Genomic DNA, 22,864 nt, shown 5'->3' on the forward strand with positions numbered 1-22,864 from the left:
CAGTGTTTGTTGGGGTCAGAGGCTGAAAGCTGCAGAGTGGTGACCAGAGCGAGAGGCCTGTGTGACATCTGACCTCTAACTGGGTGTGTGGCTGACCCCGGAGAATACGGCTCAACAATGGGAGGCACGTGCCCTGGACTAGTCACTATGGTAACGCAAGACCTTTGAGGAAACGGTAGGGGGGTCAAACCTCATCCTTTATCCTGATCAGTGTTAACCATCTGCTGCCAATTGACTCTTATAGCTATAACACATACCCGCCACAGAAGAGTGTGCATGCGTGTTCAAGAGAGAAAAATCTGAGGCTGACTGAGTAATCTCTGCAGGCAACTGTGATGGTGCTTTATTTTCTCACAATCACCTGGAGAGATTCTGCAGTTTGTCTAATATCCCTTTAAAAAGCAGCCCTAAAACAGTCATTGTTCCATCTTTCTCCTTATATGAATAACAATGCAAACTAAGAAAAATTCTATATTGTTTGAACATTTCACAAATCACCACATTGTTTACACAAAGGTTGGCCCCAAAAATGTCCACCTACCTGAACCTGTGATCAAAGCAGGTTTTGCTTTCTAGCTTTGGGTGACGATCACTGCACAACACAACAGATGTGGGCATGCGATAGTTTAGCTTAATCTTTGTATGCCTGACTGTTACAAGTCAAAACACTTAGTGACTGGTTAAAAGAAGAAAAAAAGGGGGCAAAAACTGAATTGCAGTGCTGAATAAGGGCCAACAGGTGCAGTCCACCTGGAGGAAAGCAAGTTTCACACTTTTCCTCTTTGATGCTGCGAAAGCTGAATGCTCAGTACAGAAAACCACCACCCTTAGCCTCAACACTAATGCACACAATAACACCCTTTGGATTTAGGGTAATGTAATATTTGGCACATGCATTCTTTTCTTCATTACTCCTACCTTCCCTCCTGTCCCCTCTCTGTACCCCTCCTCCACCTCTGATTTTCTTGTCTCATCCCCTTCTCCTTGTGTTCTGCTGTGTTTTGGTGAAATCTCAGCTGGCAACTGTGAGTCGTTCACTAGCTGCTCTCACAATGGCCTCTGGGATTATGCTAAACACAGCGCCTCGGCTGCTCTGCACATCGACCGGCGTCAACGACGCCCTTTGGAGCACACAGGAAAGAGATGGAGGACTCTCAATGAAGATGTCACTGCAATTACACAAGCGCATTTCACAGACACCCTCTCTGTCTGCTCTTCCTTCTCTCACATCCCCCTTCCCCACTTTTTAAAAATTTCTTTTCGACAGTCTTTTGAAGTGCAGCCTCATCTCTTGCAGCTCTTTCATAATGCATGCCCATTTGGAATTTGCATGAATTCACTTTCCAGATGCTTCTGCTGCCATCTTGACTTACGATGATGTGTACTGTACAGTATTGGCTATTGTATTATCATAGGATGAAAAGAATAATAATTGGCTTGTTGTTATGAGTTTGGGTTATTTTGCATTGCTCCTCTCACCACTAGGACGTATTGGCGTGCGATCAAAATGTGTTGTAAATTATTCAGCTTCAGCTACCCCTACACTGATGTCGGAGTGAAGGAAGAGCTTTCTGATGTGGATGATACTGCATCAGGAACTGATTGGCTAATGCTCAATTGCCAACAGTACCTGATGCATTGCCTTCAGCATTGAAAGAAACGTCACAAAGTGCTGGCTTCTCTATTTTCCCCTGGAATAATATTCTTCTGGTTTATGAACTCAAAATATGGTTTTAAATTTGATTTTTTTTTTCTTACTTTTTTTTGCACTTCTTAAATGTGGAAAATAAACAGATTCTTAGTAGTTTTCACACAGTTCCCAAGAATGAATGTGTGTATGTTTGTGTGTGGGTTCATGTATATTAGTCACCACTGAGGGCTGGGGATTAGGTAATAATGATCACAGAGATGTTGTGAAACTCAGAGCAGTACTTATGTTAAGCTGAGGGCCAATCTATCACTCTGGCATTTAAATGTATGTTTATGTTCATATAATGTTCCCCTCTTGTTCGCTGGAGTCCAAACGGGATACCTGCATCAATGTAGGTCATACTTGTTTTTAGCATGTTCTCTTTTAATGCATTTGTGCACTGTACTACTTAGAATAATACTTTTGTTGTGTGTGTGTGTGTGTGTGTGGGGGGGGGGGGGGTTGTGGGGGTGTAGGGGCGGGCTTATTGACTTCAGTAACATTCACAGGGAGACTTGGTCACACCTAGAGATCTAACCAGCTCAGCCTCGCCTCTGTGATTTACAAGCATGACTGTCTAATTTTGTTCCAGTGGGGAACAGGACCAAAGGGAATGTTCTCTCATCCTCTCTTTCATCAGTCTTGGATAAAATCTTCTATTAATCTCTATAAACTGTTTCAAAATGCTTCTTACTAATGAAATGTCTTATCTCACTGTTTTTGTGCATGTGTTGAATAGCCTACCAAGTACAATAAAATTCTAGTGAAGAGTAAAACATTTTGTACAGTTGTTTCTTTTTTGTGATTGTCCTTGTTTGTAAAGGTGTGTGCATGCATATCCTAATGTTTACCCAAATGCATTATTATCTGTGAACAAATCAGTAGTTTTGTTAAAAGACCTACTGGAAATAATACAGCTCTTATATGAACATCTTAATGTGATTACACGACTCCTATAATTAGTTTCTTGAGGTTGAGGAGAATCTACTTTTTTTTTTCCAAAGAAAGGAAGGATGAGGATGTTGTGCCATGCAGAATATATCTTCTATTCTTTTATGAACACCCTCTAAGGAAAGGGTCTGGGGGTCAGCATTAAAGGGGCTGGTGCCAAGTCCATTTTAGCCCTGCTTATATCAGCAAGCTCCTGGCACACATGCATGCATACATGCACACAAACACAATCGCTTGCTGTCTCTCCCCCCATGGGAAATCCCAGCAGCCATGCCAATCCAGCAGATGTTCCTAAAGTGCAGGCATCTTGTAAACACCATGAAATGTATTAGAGGCTAATGTAGTGCTTGCTGACAGAGTTCTTCAACACAAGATTTGATTTACCACCTGCTGCTCACACATTCTGTACATAACACTGGCACTGAGGTCTCACAGGATGAGAGGGGTTTGCATGTGACAGCCAACAAAGTAACTGAGGCTCAATTGTAGAGTAAAATATAGAAATAATTCAGGCCTCTACAAATGTAATGACTTATAGCTCCACATTGGCTCAGAAAAACAAACAAACTAAGAAATGAAGGTGATACCGCTATGTCCTTATGTGTATAATATGTTATTACATGAACACAAACTTTTGCATATAACCTAAAATGTGAAAGGCATTTCTTAATGAATTTACAATCAAAAGAGTTTTAATAGATTACTGGCTGATGATAATAATACCGTATTATCTGTTTTTCTGAGAATATCCACTTCCCTCACTGTACATCAGTCTATAGAGGGAGCCACTGAAACTTGCTGATGGTTTACTGCACCCCGGTGAGAGAAAAGCCCGGAGTCAACCTGCCCGGTACACCGCCCCCCAGTGTGTCATACTGTACTAACCGCATGTTCATCATTTAAGCGCTGCTTGCACTCCGCCAAGCATCTGACATCCACTGCACCGTTTGCACGATAAAGGCCACCCTGCTTCGCGCACAGTCGGACTTGCAACAACAAAGACGCCGGGGACGTTTAGTTCGGCTTGCCGGGAGAGTTTGGATATCCGCAGGTAACTGCAGGTATGTAGCTAAGACATCACGGGATGACGAAGCACTTGCACACATCGTTCTTACCAACAATGAAATCAATTCATCGAATGTGAAAAATGTTAAGCTGTTGAAACAAGTGAGTAAAACTCCGGTGGCACTTGTTTCTCTTGCAGTTCGCTTGTTTCAGGGAGTTGTCCAGTAACAAGTGTCAGGATCTTGAACTGTGATGAACAAAGCAAAATCAAGAATAGACACGCACGTTACCGTGTGATTAGGCAGCTTGTGTGAGGAAAGACGTGTATTTGGCAGGTACAAAATATTAATCAACCCGAGGTCTGCGTGCCTTCATTTTCATAACCCCGATTGGCACAGAGGGGGCATGTTTACGCACGATCTTTACGCGTGTTACGCACTAATCCTTTAGGAAAGAAACGACAGAAAAAACACTCGGTTGAAGTCGGAGATTTACCTGGAGCGGTGCCAACATAAACAACACGTCAGCAGGGGGAAATGTTGGGACTCGTTGAGTAATGCCATCAGTAATGTTATAATTGATACTAAAAATCGTAGGCATGTCAGGCAAAAATGGTCCTGCACACTCAATCCACTTGACGTCTCCGCATCCCGTTACAGTACTTCTCCGACGTTTGGTCGACATGCTGGGGATCTGTGTGTGTCTTTGTGCGGTTTTTGCACATGTTCTCTCTCAGGAGGCTGAAGAGCCGGTCTCTATTACAGTGAGTAAGCGTACCTTTTTTTCTACCTGTCAGTCTGTGTTTAATACAGCCTGACATATGCATGCTGCTCAGTTTTTTTCATTTACTGATGTACAGCTCGAGAGTTCCTGAAAGGATACTAAACAATGCGTTGTTGTATGTCCTTCACAGTGCACAGAGGGTTATGAGTACGACAGAGTCAGAGAGCAATGTAAAGGTGAGAAATTACACATTTATGTAGCTTTTTATACTCCTGTTTTTTTTTTAAAAAAAAAACGTTTTTCCATGTAAGCTTAATGCAAGTTGTACTTTATCCAAATACAATAATAGCATAAATAGCATATCTGCAATCTTTCTTTCTTTCTTTCTTTCTTTCTTTCAGACATTGATGAATGTGCCTTGTATGACGACGCATGCAAAGGAGGGATGCAGTGTATCAACCACTTTGGTGGATACCTCTGCCTTCCAAAGAGCGCCGTCATCTATATTAGTAAGGACGGTGAGCAGGTGCCGTTGCCAGACAATCCTGTCCCTGCTGTCCCACCAGACCAGCCTCAGCCCCCGAGGGGTCCTTCTCAAAGCATTCGGTGCCCACCAGGACATGCTGCAGATGAGCAGAACTTCTGCAAAGGTAATATCAGCAGCCCAGAAACTTTTCCCCCTCTCTCCCTGTACAGATATATGATTGTGGGAGGTACCATGAAAAATTGGCTTCCTTTTTTGTTTTAAAGTGCTTTACAGCAACACATGGTGTAAACACACGGTTATCTCAGGAAGTGGTGCTGACATACTCCTCAAGAGAGAAATTGGCTTCTGTCAGCAGCACTAGAGGTGTAACCATGAAATAAAGTCCAGAGGTTTAAAAAGGATGGTTGCCACATTATTTTCAAGAGTTTTTAAATCTTCCAGAATATTATAGGTCTTTGTCCTTTGTGAGACAGATTACATCCTAAAAATATAGATACACTTTCAGCCACCCCCCTTTTTCTAGCTGCTGTGTTCTGCAGTGTAGTGGCAGAATTGTTTTTCAAAGTGTTTTTATCTCCTTAAAAAGAGCAGTATGCTCTTTTTACACTTGGCAGGGCTACGCAGGTATTTGATAATTACTTGCTAACGACTTTAGAGCCCCAGTAAGCTGAGAGCTCAAAAGGTGAACTGTTCATCCATCTGTCTGACAGTCATCAACAGCTTAACTATGCATAGCTGCCAGATGTGTTGCAAGCTTCTCATTTTTTTGTTGTTTTTTTTCCACTCTGATGTCATGTTTTCAAAACCCTTTGGTTGCTCGCAGCGTGATGTTTTTGGCCAGAGTTCAGCTTCTTCCTTAAATTCTTCTTGTTTTGGGTGTTGAAGTCCTGCGCTTCGGGGGGGAAATCAAGCCGCTTTTGTAAAATTCTGGTGAGCTATGTGCTCACATGTACCCCTTACAGCTACAGTAGATATCCCCTGCGCCTTTAGGTTGTGATTTTGGTAGCTGCGCAAAGACTGCGTGGGTGTGATCTTGTGTTTGAGAAAAACTCTTTGATCTTCTCAAATAGGGAGTGGTGGGAGATTCATTCTTTGTCTCACTAACACACACACACACACACACACACACGCACACACACACACACACACACACACACACACACACACACACACACACACACACACACACACACACACACTAGTGCCCTTAATTGTTACTTTGTGCCACACAGAAGAGAGAGAATATTTGAAATCATTTGTAACCCTATACAGTACATCTAGTTACCATCTGTCTTAATGTGTGAGAGTTAAGTGGAAAAGACGCCCCTTTATAAATCTAATGCAAAAACAAAGTGCAGTAAAGTACAGTACATGTGTTCAGTGATTAAAAACTCCTCTCACCATGTGGTGTGTGGCTGTGTGGTGAGGTTTGCGGTCGTAGCGCTCCAGTGAAAGTAACAAATTTGATTTTACACCTGGGACAAAGATATGTGTGAGGTGCTTTATGTGTTTCTCTGAATTGGAACCCAATTAGGGTTTATTAGAGTGTAAAACATGGCAGCATATCAGTTAAAGTAACCACATAAGCGAGCTGGCATGGGTATAATACCTATTCACTGGTGAGCTGTTTCAGTGCATGGGCTAAACAATGATAGGCTGTTGCTGTCAGTGTTATTGCTTTGAAATGACTGCAGTTTTAACTGGAAGGCGTCTCATGCTGTTATGTGGGCGTATATTTTCACTGCTCGAATGATATAATCCATGTTTACATCAGTCTCCAGTTTCTCTGTCATTACAGTTAACAGAGCTACAATGAGCCAATTGTTCTTGGACACAGAATTATCTTTTCGTTTTTGCACCGCAGCAGCCTTTCCGAACAGCTACGTACATATCTTGCTACCAAAGGAATTCCCATTAGCTTTCAATGGGGGAAAACCTCAGTGTATCAAATAGCGCTTACATCAGGCTCCTTCCCTGCAAACTCACCACTCTGTGGAGGAAACCTGGAGTGCAGAGTCAGGTAGGGCAAAGGGGACGATGAAAGGCGGACACTGACTAAATAACCACAGAAGTGCCAGAGCACTGACCAAGCCAGGTTGCACCAGCGTCATGGGTTGTGCAGCTGCTTGCTGTTTCAGTGACTTACTGCTGAGTGTGTGGCGAATAGCAGAGAGGTCAGCTACCAGCGCTGCAAAAAAATGAAGCCAATTTTCCACAGCGCAAATGAAACTGAAAAAAAAGGAAAAGCTTCTCTTAAGTGCGTTATTCTTTATGCTGATTAAAAGCAAAACAGACCACAGAATATATAACACTCTTCAACCTCGTGTTTTTGTTTGATTTGCAGCTTGAGCAGTCATCCCTGTGCGGAAAACTGTTTGCAAAAGGGGGCTATAAAGCCCTTTGGTCCTGAGTGAGAACAGAGGCTTAAGCGTGTGTTGTTGTTGTTGTAGTGACACAGTGTAGGGGAACTTGGCACCTTTCTCCAGCCAAGCAGAGAAGCTGTGAACCTTGACTATATGTATGACAGCTTAATGATTCCTCACGTTTCCACGACCTCCACCCACCCTCCAAAAACATACAACATACATTCACTTGTGTACCCCGCCAGGTGATGCCTCCAAGTGAGATCACTTCCTCGGACAAATGACAGCTGAATCGGTCATAAATCAGGAGAATAGTGTGAAGCTCTTGTTTCTAGATTCGTTAAAGCATACTGTATGACAATACACCCTCACAGTTTAGAAATCCCAGCTTAACTGCATCTTCAGTATAATCTTTGACAGATAATTATACCTTATGTCTTTGCGGGTTGTGTTATTCTCCTCGCAGGTCTTAAGTTTACATACTTTGGCTGGTGCCTATTTATTTTTCATCTCTAAATTAGATACTCATGAGCTGCAGTATGAAGCAACATGCCACTCCTGTTTACCTGTCTGGTTTCTTGAGGTCATGTAGGCCACATTACCACCTGCATGCCTGACTAATTTCAGCTTTGCCTGTACGCTCTTCACCTGCAGTGGCCGGAAATTTTTCCTAAATATGTTCTATTAAGGCCGTTAAGCCCCGCATGACGGAGAACTTGTGTATTTTTCCGAACAAGGCCAAGCGCATGCAATAACATTTTTCCACACAGATGCAATGCACTTGGGAGGAATATCTCTGGAATGTTAGCCGTGGTTGTTTTTTCCGTTTGCTCCCATCTTTTGTGATGGTAGGAATTACTCACCACCTTGACAGATAAGCATCGGATCGATCTGCGAGGAGCAGGAATGCAGGGAGCGGAGCGAAGAAAGAGAGCCCAGCGGTTGCAAAGCACAGCGTAACGCTGCCAACAGGCTTCACTATTTGACCTTTACAGTTAATTCCTACAGTTCCACTTATTGTTGGCTCATCCTCGCATGTGCAGTTGATGATACAAGCCCCAACCATGAGCCTTTGCCATGCCATGGACAATGTAAAAAGATGTGAAGTTAAACAGATTGCTGTAATGCTTTTCTTCTTTTTTTCCTTCTCAGGAAATTCCTTTAGATGTTATCTTGTTAGTGTTTGTTTCCTCTCCAAAAATAAGCGACAGAAATTTGGAAAACGTTTTGTTTTTGTTTTTGTATTTTTTTCACAGAGAATGAAGCCTTCAACTCTAAAATTAAACGGATACAGTATACGCCAGATGTTAGATTAAAACATTATGCAGCAATTTTGTTGCTTAGCAGGAGGACGCTGGATCAAACACAAAAGATTTGTTTAATGAAAACATACCCGCTTTTGTTTACTCAGGCAGTAAGACACCTGAAGCACACCGTTGTCCCCGTTGAACCTATCTATTACCAGCAAAGCTCATACCTTCCACCTGTTCCCAAACTCGTGATTTGCGCTCGTCTGCACGATGCTGCTATTCTAGCGCCCTGTGATTTTACTGCCCGGCTCTTTTGCACCTGTTACACTGCAGCTGCACCTTCGGGCTCTTGAACTGCACATGCTTTCTGGGTCAAAAATAGTTTGTTGTTGCGATAGATTAGATGGGTGAATTACCATGAAATTTGGTACAGACATTTTGCTCCAACTTCCTGTCAGGATGAGCTGTAATAACTTTGGCATTTCTGTTACAGTTGCAAGTGTTTCCTGGATGTACAGCCTTACAGAATTACAGAGTCAGGCTCTAAATGGATTATTTAGTGTTGAGCCATTGAATACTTTATTCACTTCATATTATCTTTATGATTATTTGTATATTACTCTGCAAAGGTCTTGAGCCAACCCTCATTTCTTAGTATTTTCCTAGAAAAAAAGGAAATAGGTGTATATTCTTTATCTGCTTGCATAGTGCTGTATAGAGGGAAAATATGACTTCTTCTGGAAGTTGAGTGACAACTGAAGTCAATTTGTTCCCTAGAGATGAGATCAGTCCTCCAGCTCATGTTACTGCTCTACATTGGGCAATATCCTGGATATAAGCTCAGCGAATCAGCACCTGGCTATTAAGTAAGAAGTAATGTCAGAATTGAAATGGCAAAGGCAGTTTTGAAACCATGAAATACTGTGTCCACCAGAGAGATCTTCCATGGCCACAATATGTGTAAGCCAGGTAATTTATGTGATCTGCACAAAACTTTCACAAGTTATGTTTCAGAGTCAGCAGAAGTGATTCAGAGATGCTCGATTTCTGACAGTTAAAGCTCACTTTCCATTAGAAAACGGTGCCAGGAGGCCTGCTGATGTTGCAACTTCTCAGCCTCGGATAAATGACACAAAGCTCCTTTAACACTGTTTCTATTTCTCGATCATAGAAACGATTTAAACAGCTACAGCCTTAGTTTTGTCCCCCCCCCCTTACTCCATGAAAAATAAACACATGGAATCTAAAAATACACTTTGCAGAATGATTTCCAGCCTTTTTATCTTTTAATGGGTATACCATGGTGACAGTATTTCATCAGCTTCCTTACGCTGCCAGAGAGTGTCTTTCAGCCTCTGTGAATATAATCAAACCATCATGCAGGCAGCCCTGTTTTTGGCCTCAGCCGTGTTGCTGTACAGTATGTTGTTATTGCTTATGGTTTGCTACTGGCTCCTTGCTGCCATCACATCAACAATGGCAGAGAGGAGAAAAGGGGGAAGCAGCTTTGCCGTGCCTCCTCGGTGCAGGCGCTTAATGTTGTTGTTATTATTCTCCCTGAGGTCGGTGCCTGTCCAGTGGCCAGATGCTTCCTCCTCTGATGTGCTTACATGTGTTGATCTTTCCGTTTACCTCATGATGGAAAGGGACACAGGGCTGCTATAAATCACTTCTTCGCTCTCAGCTGGTTGACACACACATGCAATCGCGAGCCATGTTTAACGCACTTTTTCTGCTTTTCTTCGAATGATCCCGCTGTTATTTTGAACATGTTTTTTTTTTCGTTTTTGCAGCTTTACTCCTTCGGTGTCGGAAATTACCTTTAAGGGCTGTAAATGACTGCAGCCCAGCTCCTGGCATGTCAGGCGAGCAGAGCGACTGATCTTCTTCGCGCTGAAAAGCAGCAGAATTGCTCAGCACTTCTTTTTTTTGGTTGTTTTTCTAGACATTTTCAGAGTAACAGGAAGGATTATTATCAGTAGGGAATACGGCTGGCACACTGGACGGATTTTCAAGAACGTCAAGAGCGTGCCCGACCTTTACAAACGTGTGGAACAAACTCACAAATCAGTTAGTGAGTGTCAGCATGATTAAAACTCCCGTTTCTCCTGAACAATGAGAGCGATGAGAGGGGAATCTTGGGAGTGGTGCTATCAGCAAGAGCATAGAAATATTTCATGCCCTAATACGGATGAAAATACACGGAATATATGATTTTAGTGTCTTGAATTCTTTGATTTCTTATCTGCTTTGTGTTTGGACTTGCTTTGAAAGGGGAACACCACCACTCCCATTCGTCCTGGGGTTGCATTCAAGCCAGCGATAGCTGCATTTCACACTGCATTGCAGAGAGAACTATACACAAATGAAACAATGTGCCGTGCAGCGAGGGATGATATTACAATAGATGGTGTATGACATGCTGATAAATCTGACATTGTAAAATTTTATGGGCTATTAACATCACACATCTTGCCCCCTGCTTGCCCAAAGATTGAATTATCCAATAATCAGAGGGAAACAGAGATGCTGTCCAACAGCAGGATGGCTCCAACTGTTTTGTTTTTTGGATCAGCTCCTGCTTTCCATTGCAGTGGTTCAGTGAAAACAAGATTAAACGCTCTCAAATGATAATTACAACAAGCCCTATCATGTCAGTATAAATCTGGAGCACGCCACACATTGTTCTGAATTCAAGCCAAATAAATTTTAGGCCCCCATTTTGGATATATATTAATTTCCCCCCCACTAAAACTCATATATACACCTTTTTAGAGTGCATCACTCCATTCCATAAAACATGAGCAGCTCTAAAAAAGGCCATTTAATGAGCACCTCAAACAGGACCTCCGATGCACGCACACCCACTCATCCATAAACACACACATACACACACTCACATTCTTTGAGCTGCCGCCATTCCCGTTACTCCCCCAGCTCCCACAAGGCATTTAGAATTAATCTCCTTGAAAAGCAAGGAGGTTTTAACTCTGACATCACATATGCACACACGGCCATAAATCTAACTTCAAATCTTAAAAAAAGCCAGTTTTTGTTTAAAAAAAAAAAAAGCCTCCACCCTTTTTCTTCATTCTTTCCTTCCACATCTTCCACTCTCTTGCTGGACAGCCTTATCTTTCCCTGTGATGTTACAGCAGGCTCGCTCTTGGAAGAAACTTGCAAGCTATGTTGAATAAACGTTGACAAAAATCTGACCTCGGGGAACAGTCACTTCTCCCCACACGCAACACATCATCACATTTGATGGCTTGTTGCAGTTTTCCTGTCGAGTGTGCAGCATGGCAAACTGTGGAGACTTTATGGGACCTAGGAGCCAGCCAATGTGGGATAAACTCCCCCTCCACCCCCACCCCCCCCTCCAAACACACCCACACGCACATGCTTACACAAAGTTTTGGGGAACTTTGTATTGGCAGCTCCTTAAAGGTTTAGTGACAAAGTAGCAGTTACCGCAAGATATTCCTGTGAATGAACCTTTGGATTGTGTTCAGCACATATGCTTTTATTTAGACCTCTCCAAGCTTTCTTCCAGGAGAGGGAAGATGACTCTGACTTTTCCGCACACAGAATTTTCATAGGAGCTACACTGTTCACATTCAAACTACTTAGTCATATCCATTTACTAGAAGAGTTCATGGTCTCTACACCTTGCTGAGGAAAATGCTGGGACACAGATCAAACATATGTTCTGTACACCCCTGACACCTTGTTCATTGATTTAGGTAGCCAGAGCCACTCTGACCAACAGTGGCATAGATGTTGCTGGACTCATGCCAGCTAAGTCGCACTAAAATGAGTCCAAATGCACTGATGTAATTCCGGTTGGCAGCAGAACATGAGCAAATGCTGCTATCAGGAGTGGCCATCTCGCCTTGAAGCTGCTGGCACATGTGGAGCAGCTCAGGCTCAGATTTGTCCTGAATTAAGTCAGAAGAAAGTCAACATTAAGTTCAGTCAGAGGTGCTCATTCTGCCCATGAGCACTGGCTTATCCCCTGAAGTTAGTTTGTGAACTGCTGTTATGATTCTAGTTTAACATTTTGGCGCTAATGTCACATTATTTGAACATGAAAGTAGTTCTAATACTGGCTAGCTGCAGTGGTTAGCTTTGTATGGTCCTAAGTCACTTTGATGTTAAATACAATGCCGATATTAACAGGCTTTCCATAAAATATATTTCCCATTAAATACTGAACAGCGACTGCTTTGTTAGTCACAGTGGCTGTTCCCTTAATTTCTTATAATGTTAAACTCTAATACACTCTCAAACAAGGATCTTTAAGGAACTATTAATAAGAATCTAAGCACTCCAAAATACATATGCAATACATTTAATGTGCCGTGGCAATAAGAAAAAATGGGGGCGTTTTAGTCTGTGGTTTTCTGTCCGTGGCATTTCTGATACATACAGTATATGTATACAACAATCATCAATACAACAACATTAACAAAAGAGATAATGTGCTTCATCCACATTCAAAGATGACCAAAGTATACATTTGAAAACCCATAAACAGGTTAAACATTGCATGGAACTATGTGTGTACAGAAATTATATGCACGTCCTAGGGCCCCCAGTAAGGAACTACAGACATGTTTGTGCACACCATATAATAGTTATAAAATACAGAACAACATTTCCTTATTTAATCATTGTGGATTCACTGTTTGCAAATGATATACTGTAATATCCAGTAGGCATCCCCTTGGAGAAGTTTCAGTTCAAGTTTGCAGGTTCCTCTACTCAAAGTAGAGTATTTTAATACGGCAGTCTGTAGGTAGGTGATTAACTCACTTTTTGAGCCAGCTTCAAGTGGTCAATTGAGGAACTGCATGTTTCAGGCCTGAATATTAAACCTTTGGGTCTGGGGATGCAGTGTGGACCAATCAGAAGGAGGTTAAACTGTGAACTGATTTGCTATTATTATTTATTAATGTTCAAATGATTGTAAAAATAATGGCATTGCCAGTTTGTGTTTAGTTCTAAGCAAACACAGCTATGCTTTTGCAACTTGAGTGAATCTGTGTGGTGACGTGGCAAGTTGCCGTATTTACACGCAGAGCATTTCACTGATATCACGGATTTGTTGATGTCTGGCGGTAGGGTAGCGTGAACACACAAGACTGCTTTTTCAGACTTGTATTGTCTGAATCTATTATATAGCCAGAAGGCAAGGCATTTCCAGTCTAAATGAATCACCAAATACCTCCAGTAAGTAGGTGTGGTTATGAGTCACAGGGACTTGATCCTGGCTTCTGACTGCTGTCTTCTGTCTAAGTAATTGTTGACATTTGTTCAGACGTTTTCTTCGTGCCGTACATATGCAAGATTACATTTCCATTATTTCTCTGACACCCACTTCAACCTAATTTTTCTTGCACAGTGTTGCTACTTTGCATATTTACCTGTCAAGGCTCGTAGTTTGCCATCAACCCGCTACTTAGCACAGGTTTCAACAGTATAGCAAGGTGATTGTTTTTCACTCCATCCATCCATTTTCTTGGAGCCTATCCCAACTGCCACTGAGCAAAAGGCAGTGTACACCTTAGGCAGGTCACCAGATAACCATTCAGCTTCATGGTTTTAGACTTCAGGAGGAAGCCGGAGTACCCAGAGAGAACTCATGCAAACCCCAGCTGGCTGCCAGGTTTAGGCTATATATTGTTCCCAGTATTTATACCCATCACCTTTGGATCTTTGTGGTAATACCATTGGTACTGGTATTACCACAAAGATCAAATGTTTACATACATTGCATGTGTGAAATCTTCTGTTCATAATCGGTTGAGTTAGATTTCTTTTACAGGTTAAACCTGGATGCTGCACTAGCAGTGACAGAGGCATTGGAATATAATGACAATAGTGTCATTGAGCCTTTGAGTTGGGATACTGGGACAGTATCCCAAAGTGTGATACTGAGCAATCCCGGCACTTGGTTTCTTGCTGACATTTGGTGCTGTTTTCGAATGTCTTTTCCTAGATGTCTTTCAAGCCACATCAGAACACAGATTTTCCAGAGCAGCACTGCTTTCATCTTTGTCCTCTACTAAGTGGGTCAATGAGCAACAATCCTTATGTGTGCATTCCACACTTTATGCAGTTTGCACCTGTTGTCTCTAAGGTGGACCTTTAGATAAGCCCTGCTTTTGTCCCTAATGTACTTCATCCTATCACTGCGCCCCCATAGAGCTGAGAACCTTTCAGCCCTCTTCCCTTTCTTTCCTTTAGGGAGTGAAGACAACTTACCTTCTGTCTGGCTTTTCTTTCACGGGCTCTTGCGCAGCAAATCAAGCCAATTTCTCACCGGCATCAGTCCCATTCATTGAGGAAGCTGTGGGGCTGGAATATAAGGCATTTGAGGCACTCAGGGAAGGGCATGATCCTCTTCAGGTCTATCGCATGAAACATTTCCAGGGAAATATGAGTTGAATTATTTGTTCAACAGAACTTTTAACTGTCCTGCACTGATTTGAATGTGTCGACTGATCATTTATTCTGTTTTTCAGTTGTATTTGATTTTTATCTAAAGACTGCAGGGAGGTTATTAATGTCATGTTTTCTAGAGGACACAGTGCAACTATAGGTTTTTCGTATAGCTTTACACCTTCCAGGCTCTTGTGACTACTGTTAAGTTACACACGTGCCAAACAGCAATGCAGTAATAGTACCCTCTTCTTTTCCCTTGTGTGTGGTATTGAGGATAACTGTCTGTCATGCTGTTAAACCAATTCCCAGTGGCTGTCTGCATATGATGGGTTGCATCAGACCACCCAAGAGGCCTGCTGGTGGGCCTCAGAGATGAGAGTATACACCATTGGCATATTAATAGTTTGTGTGCGTGTGTGTGTATGTTGGGAGGTAACCATGAGAAAAGCCTTTTTTAAGCAGATCTGGCTCTGAACTATCCAAAGTTGGAAATGTGTTCGTAGAATCAGCATTAAACGTAGAATCGTCTCACTGGCGTCTCATATTTTGGAGGTTTAATCAGTTCTTTAAAGTGTTATACATGATGTTCAGAACCAGTGGATGTCACACTAGAGCATCAGCCTTAAAACAAAAGAACCAAAACTGAAACTGACTTGGAGCTCTTTTTGTAGCTCTTTATGCCTCAAAATCTAGACAGTGATACCTCTGCTCCTTATCTATGCCAGAAAGGCGCTTTTAGCTTTTGTTTCTTCCGTAGAGTAAACTCTGGAAAGTCGCCTCTGGAAGCTGAACACCGCAGCCTGCACTTTGCCATCTTCCTTTTACCACACAGTGTGGGAGGTCACGTTCTCATCCTCCTTATAAACACCAGGAAGGCCTACAGTTTCAAGGGAGGCACTCACATGTATTAACATGCACGTGCGGCCAGAGCTGCTACCAAGACATTAAACAGAGAAGCTCAGATTACAGCTCATGCAGATTGTACGTATGACAACATTTAAGACATCTTGGAGGTAAATGTGGGTTTGTCATTTTTGGGTTTGCGCTCCTGGAATTCATTCTCACCCCCTTTAAAGCTCGCCGTACTTTTATCATCTCACTACATGTGAATTATGGGTTGAGAAACAGAAAGTGAATGTGTTTGGGTCTGTTTTAAGTTGATGGATGTCTGTTGAGAGAGCAAAGCGTTATGGTAGACAGCACATGACTTATCAGTAGAGGTGTTTCTCCCTCTTTCATACTCACACTCACACTCACACACACACACACACACACACACACACACACACACACACACACACACACACACACACACACACACACACACACACACACGCATGCATACTTCCCTCTTCAAATAACTGTCTTGTTAGTTAAAGATATGATGTGTTTTTCCCCTCACCCAGAGCTGCTCGATAAAAGCCGTCTTTATGTAATCGCCTGCTCTCTGTGTGAACATGTGTGTTTATGCCCATGTGTGTAATGTGATGGTGTCAGTGGTCACACATTTTGCTGCCTGTGGAAAACAGTTTACACATCACAGAGCTCATGCGGTCCAGGCACGTCCCTTTGCTTTGTCTTCCATATGTTCTTGTATAATTGACTGCATGCAGCTTTGTCTCAGTTTGTGTGTGCATGTGTGTGTGTTTTTTGCAGACATAGATGAATGTGTGACAGGCAGTCACAGTTGTGGTCCCGAACAGGTGTGCTACAACACCAGAGGCTCCTATATGTGCCAGTGTGCTCAAGGTTACCAAAGGAATGGAGACCTCTGTGTCGGTAAGTCTTTATTATATAAAATGCTTTTTTATGTGATTTTTATTAACCGATTTAAACTTGTTCTGCATGACTCTTGTGTACCCCCAGACAGAGATGAGTGTGCCACGACCCACTACTGCATGCACAGGTGTGTGAACACCCCGGGCTCATACTACTGTGAGTGCAAGACAGGTTACAAGCTGGTCAGCAACAACCACAGCTGTGTTGGTAAGCCACTGAAAATCCATGCTGTGTGTGTGTGCATCGTTTTCTCATTTGCAGAGGCATCAATATCAAGACTTTGTACTTTTGTAATGTATATAATAAAAGCTATCAAGCTGACCTTTAATAGCACTTAAAACTATAGCTACTCCTCCAGACAATCAATAATCAGTAGAGGTGGCTCGGGCATCTGACCATCTCCTGGCTGTCTCCTGGGTGATGGTTTTTGGGGATGTCGTCCTAGAAAGACGACTGAAAAGACATCTTTACATCTCACAGCTGGCTTGGGAACACCTTGGTGTGTGTGTGTGTGTGTGTGTGTCCCAGAAGAGCTACAGGAGGTGGCTAGGGAGAGGGAAATCTAGCCATCTCTGCTTAGATTGCATTGCTGCCCCCTTGACCTTGAACTGGATGAGTGGTTCTTCTAGACTGATCAATTTAATAGATGTTTAATATAAATATACGGCTAATAATGACCTAAATAAAGTTAGGTAACTAAGTAGATGTGAGTAGAAGAATGAGTTAGCTACCAAAGTCCAGTGTTCACACTGACTGGGTTTGTCTCACTCCTCAGTTTTTTGACATGCAGACCCTTGGAGGAAGTCACCTCAACCAAATAAAAGGTGCAAGCAACCTGAATCCACACTGTAAATCTCCTGAAGTCAAAGGAAGCTGTTGAGTGTGTCACAGAGATGTTTATCTCTGAAGCATATTTAGAAAACCTGTGACTGGCTGCCAGCTCCTATCTATACAGAAATATGTGTATGTGATTTAACAAACACACATACGCAAGCTGAAACATGTGTAAGTATGTTTCTGTTGCAGACTGTATCAGTCTTTCTGCCTCTTTTGAACTGAACTGATTTAGCGATTACAAGTTTATGACAGTTCAGATCTGCTATCTTCTGGGAAATTTCCAACTCTGCAAAGAAAAAAATGGTCAGATTATTTGACAGGTTATGAAAATTACTTGATTTGGTAAAAAGTGTCATGAAGTGTAGGATTGTGGACCCAAATGCAGTCAACACAGAAGGATAGTTAACAGACCAAGACAAGGTCGGGTGGGAAGAAAGCACTATTTACAAACAAAGGAAAACCAGGAGCCTGGACGCTGGAGGGTAACAACTAGAAGGTGAAGATAAGATTGTGTCCATACACTGTACTCTTTGTAAAACCCCTTCTTTTGTTTTAGATGTGAATGAATGTGATGCAGAAAGCCCCTGTCATCACCACTGCTACAACCTGATTGGCTCCTTCCTTTGCCAGTGTGACCAAGGCTACGAGCTGGCTCAAGACACGGTCTCCTGCCAAGGTGCACACACATGCACACTACGTGCATAAATGTAACCATCCACATGCAAACACGTTCCCGGTTGTTAACGCACACTGACTTCAGAGCCTGACTTGTTCTACTCATTGTCTACTTTTGTGTGTGCATGTTTTCTGTGCAGATATCGATGAGTGCGGTTTGTCCAGCTACATGTGTCAGTACCAGTGTGTTAACAATCCAGGAAGTTACTCTTGTGAGTGTCCACAAGGATATCAGCTCCAGGCAAACCGGTTGTGTCAAGGTATGGCAGTCCACCCCTTTCCTTCCTCCCATAAATCAGTTTTTTATTTACTTTTTGTGTTCATTCGTTTATTATCTATCTCATACCCCGGTCTCTGTTTTCCAACACAACAAACTTCCTCTACATAAACTCTTTGAGGATAACTGGTGGTTATTCTTCCTGTCATCATCTGTTTAACCTCTAAAGCAGACCTTAAAGCCACCAGTACTGTCATGGAAAGAATGCCGAGGTTAGGCAAGGCAAACGCACAAACTTCGTGTTGCCTTGCTAAGCCACCTCTGTGAATTTATATGCATGATGTTGGTTTCTTGAAGTGGATTTATTTGAAGGTCCGGCATGTTCTCAAAGGGAGAGCTGTTATTTTTTCCTTTCCCCCTCAGTCAGGTGCAAGCTTTATAGATGGAGCCATGAATCTAGCCTGTTGTGTCAGAGGGACGTTTTGGTGATGAATCCAGGTTGCTGTGCCAGAAATAGCCCTGCGGTTTGGGGCACACTTGATGGCTCTATTTTCATGGTACTGAACGGAAAGAGCTTTAGTTAGAGCTCTGTGGGGTTGCACAAGGGGCTTCCCTCCCTTATGGATCTGCGGGTTCCTTCTTCTGTGTCTCCACTGCCAAAACAAATGCTGCTGCAGCAAAAAACAAAAAACCAAACCTCTTGTACATAACCTGAACTTTGACTGTGCTTACACAGTTCTCTTTGAAAATGCTTTGAATTGTTATCCAACTATTTGACTTTTCACTTACTTTTCTCTCTGTCTCTCTTCCAATCATCACCAGACATAAATGAGTGCGAGACGGGAACCCATAACTGCCAAGATGATGAAATGTGCTGGAACTATTATGGAGGCTTCCGCTGCTACCCCAGAAACCCCTGCGAGCCACCTTACACCCAAACATCTGAAAAGTCAGTAAACATCACAGACTCTTTTGATTCTCTCTCATTTGCACAAGAAGTTTCAAAAAGTCTGTCTTAATTTTTGTGTCTGCTTGCAGTCGCTGCATCTGCCGGGCTCAGACTGATTGCCAGGGTCTCCCACCATCAATTGTCTACAAATACATGAGCATCCAGGCAGAGCGGACTGTGCCAGCGGAAATATTCCAAATTCAAGCCACAAGCATATATGCCAACACACACAACACTTTCAGGATTAAATCTGGGAATGATGGAGGGGAGTTTTTCCTTCGGGTATGTTGATGGGGAAAAAAACAAAACAAAAACTGGGTAAAATAATTGTTACGATGCCTGTTGGCAAAGGGGACAAACTGGAGAACCCACAGCCTCCCTGATGCTTAGCAGTATCCACATTGATTCTCACCATCAGTTATCATAGTAACTAAAGCTGGTAGAAATTAACTACATTTTTCAATTGCAGTAGAAATCAGGACCCGTTATACAAGGCAATATGACTGTCTTCTTTTTTCTACTTTTAGTGAGTCTGTGAAAACTGTAGCTTCCATTTCCTGTTCTCAGCTGATAGGAGAGGGACTCAGTGTGATCTTAAAAAAGTTAAAAAGCCAACTTTCTTCGAGGTTCGACATGTTGTGCACTCAGAGATACTCTTCTGCTATAAGTGGTTATTTGAGTCACTGTTGCCTTCCTCTCAGCCAGAAATCGTCCGGCTAGGCTATGTGCCTACATGCATTGTGTTTCTGCCATGTGATTGGCTGATTAGATTAAACAACCAGTTAAACAGGTGTACATAATAAAGTGACTGGTGAGTCTATATTACTAATGTAAAACTGTGTCAAAAAAGATACAATTTGCACTCACATGCTAACACACGGATTGATTGTACTTTCTGCAGCGTTCCACCAATGTGAGTGCCATGCTGGTGCTTACCAAGCCATTGACGGGCCCCAGAGAGTACGTCGTGGACCTGGAGATGATCACTCACCATTTGACCATGAACTACCGCTCCAGCTCACTGCTGCGGCTCACCATCATCGTAGGGCCCTACGCTTTCTGAGCGGCTCAGTTCCCAACAGCGCACACAAGTCTGTAAACATGGCAATGTAACACAGCAGATGCCTGTATCAGCATAACATACTTTACATTTTCATATACATTCAGTATATAATATAGGCTGTCTCAGTCTCAAACAGCAGCACAGCAGTTCCAGTTGCTCAAGTCAGACCACCTTCTGCTATAACATGACCACTGGGCATCTTTTTCTATCAAGGTGTTGATTAAGAAAGCACCAATCTTAAAACGTAGTACTTTTTCTTTAGTATTTTGAAAGATTAATCATTTTGACATAGTTTTGGAGTGCTTGAAGAATAAATGCAGTGTCTTCCCCATATCGTGATTGTCTCACCTTCCTGAAAAATCAGGAACAGAGCAGTGGCACTAAGGAAACGAGGCCTATAGGACACACAACCTAAACCTGATGGGTTTTTGATGGAGCTGCACCTTCATATATCCCTTTGTTCAAACTAGAATTGCATACAATAACTAGTGTGTGCCTCATTTGTAAGTAAGAAAGAAAAATCTATAGAAATGTACATGTACACGTATCCAGTATGAGCAGCTTTTGACCTTGTAAATCACATCCTCTGTTCTGTTAATTGTTAGGGGTTAGTACTGCTGCGCCCCGCTATTTGTGCAAGTTTCTGTATAGTTTGCCTCATGAGTAATAATTTCCAGAGGAGTCCAGGAACAGTTCAAAAGTGTAAAGGGAGGGAATTAGCCTGTAAGTTGAGAGAATACTTAACTTTATGTTACAGCAGGCCTACTCGTACAATTTACTCCCAGGAGTTAAGTCATGTACATACCTAGGTAACAAATCAGTGTGCTGACGTGTGAGAAGGTGTGAGTGTGTGTGTGTATGTTTGTGTGTGCGATTGCCTTTGTTTATGCATGCAAGCAAATGTAAGTGTGAAACGCAGAGGGGATAGAAAGGGAAAGAGTGAGAAAGAGCTTGTTCTCTGCCCCCGGGTTTGGTGGATGTGGTCGAGCTGTTTATGCGTTTCTGTGATACCATCCTAACAGCTTTCGGTCACAGAGGCAATAACAGAGGTTTTTGAACTCGAGAACACGTACAGGAAATGACAGTTTTCATAATACAACTTGGCGAATTGACCACTCGTTGGTGCCACAGTGATCCTCCAGAGGAACAGCTGGACTTTCTAATGTCAGTCCCAGTCAAAGAAGCCAGGCTGGCACCAGGCTGGCTTGCGTGATAAAGATAATTACAGTGTTTTGCCCTGTAGCTGGTTCATGTGCGACACAGGGGGATTATTAAAGTGTTAATACAATGCCACCAGACTTTTGGCAGAATGAGAAATCTTTCACTACCTGCTTTGCCTTTTATGATTCCACGTGTCCACTCTGGCTTATTGCTGAAACACTATAAACTGTAGATATACAGCACTGAAAACCGCATGGACAATCACCATGTTGTCACCACTCTGTAGGTATAGAAAGTTATCCAGCTTTTCCTAAAATCCTTTAATGTGGTTTCAGCAGTGATCATACTGTAGTGCCTTAGAGGTATAAACATGAAAATGTAACAGTAATCTTATCATTTATGCTGTCAAAAGAAAAAACAAGAAAAATGTTAACTTTCTTCCATGAGATGCCTTAATGTTTTTTTTCTTTTCTATTTAAATATATATTTTGTCATATGTACCTTATATTGATTGTACTCTGGAGTTTAAAAGTTATATTGTTGAATAAAATATGATGTATAAATTGGGCCAGGTTGTTCTCTCTTTTTTTGCCCAACAGCACAGAGGAACAGCTTTAAGATGTGTGAAAACTAATCGCAAGAGTCACGCACCAAAGTAAACATTTTCTGACTTCACATATATTGTAATGGAAAAAGCAGCGGCTGGATGAAATGCTCTGCTGCTCCCCTCGTGATTTAGGGAAAACGTGAGGATGATTTCATCTGAATTTAACAATGATAAATGCAGTGAACATGATGCCATAGCCATCATATCTATTTTATTTAAGGAGATCCAGAGGGGATACGGTAATATGCTGTGTTGAGTAAACGTGTGCTCAGGGACGACTACGAAGCCTGCACACACAAACACACACACATCATATTTAGATGTAAAATTGGTTGGGAGGGGTTTTATGGTAAGTTGTTACTCAATCACGCTGCTGTCTAGAGCTTTAGTCAGAGCAGCAATGGGACATGTAAGATGATACATGATGTGTCATTGTTCCCCAAACCCCATCTTTAGCTCCCCACTCATTGGAGTTGTGTTTTTGCTGTACATGCATGATTCAACCCCCATGAGAAAACATTGCTCACCCACTTTTTCTGTGACTAAACCGGAGCCGAACCTCATCAGAAGAGCAACATATTCAGGTTCTTGTTCTTGATTAATATTCCACTCAGGGTAACAGGCTAATTAACTTAATCTCCTTGCATATAGCTAGACATT

The 22,864-nt window shown here is 42.3% G+C and overlaps 1 protein-coding gene across 2 annotated transcripts; it reads left to right on the plus strand.

Moving 5' to 3' along the window:
* Positions 1-1,095: 1,095 nt before the first annotated feature.
* On the plus strand, positions 1,096-22,155 carry efemp1 (EGF containing fibulin extracellular matrix protein 1). 2 transcript variants are annotated; one of them, XM_080868868.1, is made up of 12 exons: positions 1,096-3,491; positions 3,602-3,702; positions 4,306-4,409; positions 4,560-4,605; positions 4,771-5,019; positions 16,573-16,695; positions 16,783-16,902; positions 18,089-18,208; positions 18,348-18,467; positions 19,247-19,373; positions 19,463-19,655; positions 20,275-22,155. In XM_080868868.1, the coding sequence occupies exons 3-12, from the start codon at positions 4,329-4,331 to the stop codon at positions 20,434-20,436; spliced, it is 1,341 nt and encodes a 446-aa protein (XP_080724994.1). In that variant the 5' UTR covers positions 1,096-3,491; positions 3,602-3,702; positions 4,306-4,328; the 3' UTR covers positions 20,437-22,155. The 2 variants fall into 2 exon arrangements, with proteins under 2 accessions (XP_080724994.1, XP_080724993.1); XM_080868867.1 differs by lacking the exon at positions 1,096-3,491 and having other exon boundaries at positions 3,503-3,702.
* The last annotated feature ends 709 nt before the right edge of the window (positions 22,156-22,864 follow it).

Source organism: Rhamphochromis sp. 'chilingali' (assembly GCF_963969265.1).
Source record: "Rhamphochromis sp. 'chilingali' genome assembly, chromosome: 20".
NCBI classification, from domain to species: Eukaryota; Metazoa; Chordata; class Actinopteri; order Cichliformes; family Cichlidae; genus Rhamphochromis; species Rhamphochromis sp. 'chilingali'.

Excerpts from the sequence above, each read along its gene's own strand:
- efemp1 (XM_080868868.1), top strand. The coding sequence starts at position 4,329 with ATGCTGGGGATCTGTGTGTGTCTTTGTGCGGTTTTTGCACATGTTCTC. Across the intron at positions 16,696-16,782 it reads GAATGGAGACCTCTGTGTCG|ACAGAGATGAGTGTGCCACG; the intron begins GTAAGTCTTTAT and ends GTGTACCCCCAG. Across the intron at positions 19,374-19,462 it reads TACACCCAAACATCTGAAAA|TCGCTGCATCTGCCGGGCTC; the intron begins GTCAGTAAACAT and ends GTCTGCTTGCAG.